The following is a 10,601-nucleotide window of genomic DNA, read 5'->3' as shown; positions in this document are numbered from 1 at the left end:
ACTTCACAGAATAGAGGAGGTTTTTCTCAAACAAATGTCTTAACAGAAACAGATTTTTGCATGTATTCATTATGGCAATATCTAGCATGAGAGACTGGTACACAGACTCAAATATAATTATTAAATACATTGTCAGTGACAACAAAATGCAAGTTTCTCATATGTTCACATTTTTATATAAAAAAACAAACAAACAAGCAAAAAGACATAGGATTACACTGTTTTAGCTGTAAATGTATTCTGTAATTTGACTAAAGAAAATGGCTCCTTTTGGAGAATAAATGTAGTATATCCTTATGACTAATATAGTAGAGAGAAGATCTGTGCAAAGATGAATCCTTTGGGTATGACTATCTGTTTCCATCGTTCATTATAGTTGTGACAGATGCAGTACTACTAAAAACAGGATAATTTTCTCCCCGAAAAACCTTGGATTTAATTTAGATGGTGGAGAAACGTTCCTCAAACCAGCGTTGCCTTGATGTGCTCTAACACTTTTGGAGTCTTGAAACAGGGCTAAAAATATGGATAAATAAAACATGAATATAGTTTTCAGAAACAGAACATATATAAAAAAGAGAGAGGAAAGTAAGAAAAAGTAATAGCTTACTTTTCTGACACAGAAATCATGCGTCTATCTATATATGGTTTGATAGGTTTGTCTATCTCCATCTCTTCTGAATCTGATGGACAAAAGAACATGTAAGGTGTGTCGATATTGACAAAACACGCGGTCTCTAACATACAGTGGTCCTAAAATCTTTTTGAAGACAGTTCCACTTACATCTGTTTTCTGTGACTTCAAACCAAACAAATTTTTTTTTGCTTGAAAAAAGTGCTTGTGCTCTCTTTCGTTAAAAAAAATGGTACTTGGTTCAATATTTAGTTTCTTAATGCAATGAAATTCATACATCTTTAAGTGTGACTATATATTTGGGGACACTATATACTGTAAGAATATATATACAGTTAGAAGAGAAATGTGCCATAATATATTAAAGTGATAATTCACCCAAAAATGAAAATGATGTCATCATTTACTCAACCTCATGTCATTCCAAATCCATAAGACTTTTATTTATCTTTTGAACACAAATTAATATTTTAAATATTTGCAAACTTAAATGCTGTAAGCATTGTTTGCTGATCAGATTAAATCTGTTCATCATATAAAGCGATCGTGTCTCTTTGGAAGACTTGGATTAAACTGCTTGGTTCATATGGATTTCTTTTAGAATCTCTTTATGAATGTTTTCAAGTGTCAGAGTTTTGGGTGAATAGACCTTTAATGAAGGGACAGAAATCACTCAGATTTCATTCAAAATATCTTAATTTGTGTTCCGAACATGAACAAAGGCTTATGGGGTTGGAACGACATGAGTAAATGATAATGGAATTATAATTTTTATGTGAACTATCCCTTTAAAATATACTATGTACCTTTTGTATTATATAGTGATGTTTTTTTGCACCCATGAGATCTGCATCATAATCTAGGCCACAGGATGTACTTTTACACTCATGTCTTAGGCTACCTCTCTTTTTACTCAATAAATGAATGAATGGACGGTGTATCTACCATCAGAAGAGCTGCTATAGTAGCGACCAAAAGCGTCATCTTTTGGGATGTCTGGGTAAAGGTAGACGAGGGGATTCACTGGGACCTTCTCTGAAGCAGTGAGGGTGTAGTCACGGATGACGTTAGGCAAAGAGATGGTCGCCAGATCTGATTTAGTGTAGGGCTTCACCGAATGCATCTTAGGTTTACCTAAAATTTACACACATGTTGATGCTCATTCACGTGCAGTAAAAGGCTGCCAGATGCACACTGTTATTGTTTTAAAAAAAAATCATTATGAAATACTCAGTTCAAACCAGCACACACCGTCCTGTGAATATTCCACCCATGTGATGGTGATTCCTCCTTCTCGACAGCTTTCACTGAAGCGCAGAAGGAAAGTGCCTGGGAGTTTGTCTATCAACAAAGCCTTCTCTCTCTTTTTACTCATGAACCCCATAATATACCTGCATATTGTTATGAGAAATTAAAAAAGATATATATATATACAGTTTTTTGGCAGGTTGTGGCATTTAATAAAAATATCCATCACATTTCAATGTTCATGAAGTTATGGCAGTACAATACTTAAAAATGTATAATATAGCTGAAGAGATTTTGACACATTGTAACGCCATTCTGGTTAAAGTTTGCATGAAACAGCATCTTACTGTACATATTTTTGTGTGAAACGGCATTCAAAGGAAATTTTATTTGATTTTATCCACTGGGAATTGTTTGAATTGTGAAAAGTGGGTGTTATACTGTATATCAGAATGGAGCAAGACGAGGTAGAGCAAGATGTTTACATTTTTATTACTAAGACAATTTGGGTTACACTTTATTTTAAGGTGTCATTGTTACACTGTAATTGTACATTTAAGTACTGAGTGATATTAAAGGAGAACTCTACCAGTCGATCTACGAATGCCGATCCAAGTGCGCTGGTGAGATGTGAACGAGCTATAAGTTGTGATAAGGTGAGCGGGAACAGCAGGCTTGGATCGGCATTCGTAGATCGACTGGTAGAGACCGTTTTTCAAAGATGGCTTCTGCCTGTATACGCGAAGTTGACTATGTATAAAATATCTTCTTATTAAACTGTCTGGACACTGACAAAGTTCTCAATGCTTCGGTTTGAAGGTAGGGACCCTCATTATGCTAGCGTGTTAGTGTGGGGCTATTTTGAGCCTTGTTAGTGGTATTAACAAGCGATTTTTATTTGTCATTACTCTATGACTATGCCCTATATACTAGCGTTATACTAGCGTTATAGGCTAAACTGTTTTAAGAGATAAAACTCTTTACATTCGATAATCATGAAAACAAATCTCAGATAACGGTTGACTAGGTAACAATGTGTAATTAGACCAAAGGTTCATTTTGCGCCAGAGTTCTCCTTTAAATAACTACATGTACTTACTATAGGGTTTGGATTAGGGTTTGGTTTAAGCTTAGTTGCATGTAATTATGCATCATTTTTAGTTCTATTGTAGCTACATGTAACATATGTAACAATGACACTGTAAAATAAAGTGTTACCACAATTTGTTTTATTTGGAATAACGCAGACTGTTGAATCATACACAATAACAGCAGGAAGATATATTAAAAAGAAAATGGGGTGAATGTTGAATTCGTGTTGACTTTAACTTTGTTAATCTCAAACTGAAATTAGAATTGGAATTAAATAATAATAATAATAATAATGATGGAACTCTTACCCATCATTCCAGATGTTGAGCAGATGTTTTTTAATAAGGTCCAGAATTCCATCCATCCACAGCCAGAACGCTACACCCCTCTCATTAGGAGACAACTAGGTGAAAACACACAAGTTTATTCTATTATTTCATTTATACTACCTCCATTTGTGATTAGTTAAAGCAAGTGGATATGGCATTGCCTTGACACTTTTTATTGCACATCAGATGATAATATATATATATTTATATTATATATACAGTATATATTTATATGTTTGTGTGAGTGTGTGTGTGTGTGTGTGTGTGTGTGTGTGTGTGTGTGTGTGTGTGTGTGTGTGTGTGTGTGTGTGTGTGTGTGTGTGTGTGTGTGTGTGCATGCTTGCGTGCGTGCCCTAAGACAGGAACAGGTATTGTTTAAAATTCATGGGTAACTTTGATGAAAGGTTTTGATTCACTTCAAATGGGGACTACTATATATATATATATATATATATATATATATTTAGTTAGTGTCGACTTCTAAAAGCAGTGCTGGTCTATTTGGTATCAGGTTCTTCCAGTCTCAGTTTTGTCTCTAAGTTTTGTTTTATCAGTAAATCATGTGCTGACAGCAGAGGAACAAACATAAGTGAGATTGGTTAAAGAAAACGAAAGCAACTTTCCTGTCTTTGTTTCAGTCATTACCATGAACCTACCTTACAAAATGTATTCCAGTAAATGAGACCCTCGGGGTCACCTTGGGCTTCATGACCTGAAAACAAATACGAAATCTTAAAAACATTTGTGCTATATATTGAGAAAATATAAATAATATTTCTTATTAAGAAATAAGAAAATATAAATAAACTCACCAAGAAGTTTGTCGGCCAGCGTTCTCAGCTGCTCAGAGTTCAGCGCTCGTTTAGTGACAGAAGAAAACTGCCAGCTTATGACCTTTGAAAGCTGCTCCCATTTCACTGGTGGCGGATTCAAGAAGAACGTCAGATTCTGAGACAGAGAGCGAGAGATGGACAGCGGGAGTCAGAATGGAAGCATCAGTAGAGGACAAAAGCACTGATGATGGGAAACGGCCATACGTGGGGTTCACTGCAGAGCATGTTGTACCATAAGATGGAGCCCCAGGCACTAGGTAACTGATTCACGTGGGAGATCACCACAATCGGAAGTGATATGTTCTGTTTAATCACATTAAAACAGGTCAGGTCAGAATTACTGGTCTGATCAACAGCTCAAATGTCTTGTCTACCCATGTTATTGATATAGTAACTGTTTCAGAGTACCTTACCGATAAATCAACACATAGTTCTGGCTGAATGAGTTGAGTTTCAAATCTAAGTAAGTGCAGCTCCTCAGAAATGATGAGAGAACTCTGTAATAAAAGAAAAAAACATCAGCCATTCATAATGATCCATTTCAATGTGTGTGTTTTATGGCTTACCTCATTGGTTCTGTTGTTACATTTCATTTCCTTTAATTGCTGTGGGGAGAAAAGAGAGCAACATGTATTTATGATGTGCAATAATGTCTTATCTGTTTGTCCTGGGGTTTTCCACAACATACCAAATGGCGAAATTCAGCTGCTAGACATCCATTGGATTCCTCTAAGTTGATAACTTTAGAAGTTGTCCCTAAAATATTGAATTTTCTACATCTAGGACATTAGAAAACAGACAATTGGATTATTTGAGCTTTGGTGGCATGTATTCAAATGCTAATGGTGAGCCATTAAAATATTTTATTCAAAACAGAATCATTTAAAATATTAGAGTTTGTCATTATGTATTTCAGGCTTATTATCTAGTGATTATTACATTGATCACTGTAATACTGTAGTAATATAGTTGCAGGATTGCAGTCTTGTTCAAATGTGGGTTGCAGAAGCTTTTGTGGTTGTTGTGTGGGCCACAATTAAATGTTTGTTAACCTCTGCTTGGTATATATCTAAATACATCGGCTCATTCAAAACATCACATTATAGTAATAAATCACATTTGAAGTCTGAGTTTCGGCGTAAATATGTTACGTACCCTTTTACTGTGTCATTCTCTGTTAAATCTCTACAGGAGAAAAACAAATATACTGTATAAATACACAGATGATAGATAGATAGATAGATAGATAGATAGATAGATAGATAGATAGATAGATAGATAGATAGATAGATAGATAGATAGATAGATAGATAGATAGATAGATAGATAGATAGATAGATGATAGATAGATAGATAGATAGATAGATAGATAGATAGATAGATAGATAGATAGATAGATAGATAGATAGATAGATAGATAGATAGATAGATAGATAGATAGATAGATAGATAGATAGATAGATAGATAGATAGATAGATAGATAGATAGATAGATAGATAGATATTACTTACTTGTCAATAGAGACTTTTACTTTGAGTTGACAGTTCAGTTCAGGGAGTTTGACTAGAGATCTAAATAATAAAACATATTTAGATTAGATATTGGCTACACATCAATCTCACTGAAATAGCATCTATTAAATTGAGTGACATAACAGCGTCAGTGACTGTAACTTTAACCCACCTGATCTTGACTGTGAACTGAACTCCTGTCTTTATCACCAAGGGTCTCTGAGGATGTGTGGGCATACACGGCTGTCTCTCCACTACAAGAGAACTGAAAGACACGTCACAACCGCTGTCATCCTGTTCAAGACTATAATCTTTCAGAAATGACATAAACCACAGAATATATTCAAATTCCCCCGTGAACCTTAAACCCACAAATCCTCGTATCAGCAGCAGTTTGTCTTTCTGCAGCTTGTGCTCTACATATAAAGACATATAAAGGGAAGAATAGTGACGGTGGTTTGTCTCACTTTGATATAAGGTTTTTGAAGAGTGAAAGTGCCTGTTCATCCAGCTGGCTCTTGCTCAGAGTGAGCGGGTCGTTGTTGTAGGTGAACTTCTGCACCAGTTCCTGAACTTTCTTCAGCTGCTGACGGATCTGCTGCAGACACTCTGCCACCACTGTGAACCTGCAGCACAAATCATGCAGTAGCTAATTATAGAAAAATAATACATCAGTACCAAGGACAGCACCAAAACAAATATAAGGGCAATATGAGGTCATCAGATCCAGCTAATTATTGAATAATAAAAATTATTTACTTATCAAATCGAAAATCTTAAAATAAAATATATATATAAAATAAAATAAAATTATTGGAACATTCCAGTATTTATTATAAATGATTTATGTTTGCACACATCCTTTTTTTTTATTCATGTGCCCTCGTAATTTTTAATTTAAAATAACTCCCCCTCCCTCCTCCAACGACATCACAGCAATAGCAAATGACAACGATCCAATCAATTCCTGACAGACAAAATTAAGTTATTAGTAAACAATATTTTTTTCCTTACATTTAATAATGAACTCAGACAAGCTCGGTGCCTACTCAGTTTTCATCGGTTCTTTGTGAATTGGAATGTGCGCAATGGGATGCGAAGGATACACGTGATGCATCCTTCAAAATGAGCTAAATGAAGGACGCGAAACGAAGGTCCTTCAAATTGAGGCGGCCTTCTGTGGCGCTTGATGACGTGGCAGCCGAGATATGCAGCCTTACTAGGATCCAGGCAGCCTTCAAGCACCCATTATTTTGTTTCCAGCTTTCAATACAAGTAATTTGGAGAGGTTCTCACCAGCTCTGCAGCTGGTCCAGACACGCATTGGGCGGACCACCGATGCAAGCCATCTGCTGCCGCTTCTTCCACTCAGGTAACTCATCTGATATGAGTGTGAGCTGGATCTGCTCTGCTAGAGTCAGTACATTAGCCATTTCCTTTATCACCACCTGCACATACATATGCTATATTGTAGAAAAGATATATGATACTGAAGAAAACGGCAACATTAAGCACATTCCTATTGATGTAAACTCAAAACTTGCAGCTACATCTACACCTTACCATAATCTCGACCTACCTCTCTTTTCATGCTTAGCCCCATAAACATTTGTCGAATTGCCAATTCCTCCTGCTGTATCTCTTTTGTTATCTGGCCATTCATATCAACTTCCACTGAAAATATATAAAAAAAAAAAATTAGTTCATTCAGACTGTTAAAAAACCCACATCTGTAAAATCTAACATTGATCTGACCAATTACAGATATCCCAAAGTGTTCATTGATATCATACCAGAGCGAAATGCTAAGATTGTGTCTGTTACCTCGACTCTGCAAGGTCTTTCTCTTGAAGTCATACTCATCTTGTACATCCTCCAAAACCTGAATGTCCTGTTCTATTTCCTAGAAGCAAATAAATATTCCACAATTGCAGATGGTTTGTGAAACTGTAGTCACTTCTAGAAATAGTTTTTCGGAAATGTAGATCATTTTTGTGGTAAAGACCCAAAAAGATTCAATATCAGCTCCAAAACCTAGTCATTATTCACTGAGATGTTTTACCTGCACGTTCGTCTTCAAATTGTTGATTTTATTGCCCAAGTCATTTTGTTGTTCCATCATGAAATTCCCCTGTGATGAGTTACCTTTACCCTAAAAACAAAATTACAGAGATGAATGACAACACAAGCGCGGGTTTGAAATGACAGCTGTGACGCAAGGGTTGCACTTTATTTTACAGTAGGTGCATTTACGTGAACTTACAGTGTACTTACCCAAGAAAGTCTTGGGTAAGGTTAGGTTTAGGAGTAGGTTGAGGGTTAATACCTACTGTAGTTACCCAGTTATTGAAATTACTATAATACTAATAATTAGTTACATTTATATAGCGCTTTTCTAGGTACTCAAATCGCTTTACATATGGAAGTGGAAATCTCTTCAACTGCCACCAATGTGCAGCATCCACCTGGGCCAGAACGCCCACCACACACCAGCTTATTGGTGGAGAGGAGACAATCAGTATATGGGGATGATTAGGAGGCCATGATGGACAGAGGCCACTGGTCAAATTTGGCCAGGATGCCGGGGTTAAATTCCTACTCTTTCGAAAGACATCCTAGGATTTTTTATGACCACAGAGAGTCAGGTTCTCGGTTTAACGTCTCATCCGAAGGACGGTGCTCTTGGACAGTGCAGTGTCCCCGTCATTATTCTGTGCATTAGGACCCCCTGCTGGCCTCACTAACACCAGGCTCAACCCTGCTTAGCTTCAGAGGGCAACCAGTCTTGGGCTACAAGGTGATATGGCTGCTGGCCAAACAATAATAAGTACATAGTATGTACAGTACATGATGGGGAACAGGACTGTAAAATAAAGTACAAACGATGCAAGACTAAAAGCCTTACTTGTGTACTAAGTGCAGTTTCCAGTATCTTTCTCTCTTCACTCAGAGTGTTAGCTATGATCATAGCCATGTGAACAGGATCCTCCTGGAAGTGCTCCTAATGGGAGACGATTAATTCCATTACCTGAGCTATTTCATTTTAGAATAATGAAAATAATTATATTGAATGTAATCTTTTTTGCACCTGTAGGTTACGCTTAATTTTGCGTATATTATGCTGTAAGAGGAAGTTGTTTCCCAGGTTGAGACGGCTGTAGTGCTCATCAAGTTGGTTGAGGAGCTCATGGAAGCGTAGGGTGGCCAAGGATACATTACTTGCAACGGATTCCCTGCAACCAATAATAAGGGGTAAAAAAATATTTTCAGCAATTCGTGATACTACTGAATAAATGAAATATGAAATTACAACAATTCTCACCAGTCATGACTCTCAATCCATTGACTGAGATACTGTCGGATCTCCATGGGGAAAGCCTCATCGTAAAGCTGGTCCACTTGCTCCAAATACAGAGAGTCCAGCAGCTGCAGCTGGTTCCAGAGTGTCATCTGCAAACATAAAAACGCAAACCATTATGACATACTGTAATACTTTAACTGTTTACATACTACATCCTGCCTGTGTTGACGTTTGTCACCTACCACTTGTTTTATGCGCAGTTATGTGAACATTAGGCATTAAGCTAATAACAATAATAAAAGTTAATAAAATAAAATAAATAAAAAGTGTTATATAAAAATGCACAAATGTAATAATATTTAATAATAAATTTGACTTTCATAAAAAGTATTATATTTTAAAATTTAATAAACATCATATTAGAGTTTTAGAGCTTTGCTCATCCATTAAAATCACTTAAAATCAAGGGTTTGATGACGTTCACACCCATAACTGTCCTTTTACGACATGAGTGAGATTAAAGGACTAAATATAATTTTAGAGAGATTAATTAAATGCTTCTATTCTGTCATACAATTAATATCCATTAGTTTCAAAGCTGTATGTAACAGAATAAATGAATATATGCTATGTCTGATGTTTCATTCCATTATAAACATAGAGCAAAACTGCTTTACATGACATTACATTATAGTATTCTTCAGTTTTCCCACAGCCTTTTACAAGAACGAATTCAGATAAAACTCTAGACAACATAACAGAAAATTACCTTTCAACATGTAAGTTGGGTCAAGGCACAAAAGCAGTATTTCTCAGGCTAAGCAGACAACACACACGTAGATTAAACTGTCTCTGCTTCAGACTTTTATTCTCTTCAGTGGCCACAAAATGGTTATACATGAAAAACTGACGCAGGTTACAGCCCACATTGTCATTGTAGGCCAATCGGAATGCTGTAATTACCATATGTAAATACCCTAGTGATGACAACCAATAATGTTCTAGTGCGTAAACTAAACCGCGCCCCTTTAGCGAATGGCTGTTCCAGCGAACTGCCGCCCTTCCCTTGACTATCACACTGATTACAGAATAGGAACTGCTGAGAAAACAGAAACTTAGCGACACACTAGAAATCAATAATAAATACATACATACATATTTTAAAAAACATTCATAATAAGTAGCTAAGTTCCTTCAACCAATAAAAAGACATTTCTGATCCACCACTGACCTTCCGTGGAGCAGTATTTCATGCTGATAGGCTGCGGTCTGGACGGGGGGGTTGTGAAACTCATGGCATAGCCAGCAAGGCAAGCACGCGTTTTCTGAGAAAGCGAGACCTAAACGAACTGAATGCAGGAATTCAACAGAGAAACGAAACTAGGATTTGCGTCAGTTCCCTACCATTATACTATGCCACTGGATGTTTTTATGGAGACGAGACCCCTTGGCTTTTAAATGTGCTGTTGTAAATGTATAGGCAGAAATGGAGAAGAAAAGATACGACGTTTGTTTCACTTAAATTTAAAATTATTTATTCTGATACAATGAGTCATTCTGTTGTTACCTGTGCCTATACATTACGTTGCTATGTTTTGATTAAATGAATGTTTGTGCCGTAATTTTAGGAAGTAGTTCTGTAAAGAGTTTGA

The 10,601-nt window shown here is 36.3% G+C and overlaps 1 protein-coding gene across 2 annotated transcripts; it reads right to left on the bottom strand.

The window, feature by feature from the left end:
• On the bottom strand, positions 1-9,840 carry stat1b (signal transducer and activator of transcription 1b). 2 transcript variants are annotated; one of them, XM_056237711.1, is made up of 23 exons: positions 9,719-9,840; positions 8,971-9,098; positions 8,737-8,881; positions 8,554-8,649; positions 7,711-7,800; positions 7,473-7,551; positions 7,228-7,322; positions 6,945-7,111; positions 6,116-6,274; positions 5,821-5,913; positions 5,649-5,708; positions 5,292-5,321; positions 4,825-4,915; positions 4,703-4,741; positions 4,550-4,633; positions 4,341-4,439; positions 4,116-4,251; positions 3,960-4,015; positions 3,283-3,377; positions 1,886-2,025; positions 1,580-1,768; positions 611-683; positions 1-516 (listed from the first exon to the last, which is right to left on the bottom strand). In XM_056237711.1, exons 2-23 carry the CDS (start codon positions 9,096-9,098, stop codon positions 489-491), a joined length of 2,172 nt encoding a protein of 723 aa, XP_056093686.1. In that variant the 5' UTR covers positions 9,719-9,840; the 3' UTR covers positions 1-488. The 2 variants fall into 2 exon arrangements, with proteins under 2 accessions (XP_056093686.1, XP_056093687.1); XM_056237712.1 differs by having other exon boundaries at positions 6,945-7,096.
• Positions 9,841-10,601: the final 761 nt, after the last annotated feature.

This window comes from Rhinichthys klamathensis, unplaced genomic scaffold (assembly GCF_029890125.1).
Source record: "Rhinichthys klamathensis goyatoka isolate OS25496 unplaced genomic scaffold, OSU_Roscu_1.1 h1tg000497l_1, whole genome shotgun sequence".
Lineage (NCBI taxonomy): Eukaryota > Metazoa > Chordata > Actinopteri > Cypriniformes > Leuciscidae > Rhinichthys > Rhinichthys klamathensis.
Note: the sequence above shows the minus strand (reverse complement) of the source record. Positions and strands in the feature narration are given on the sequence as shown.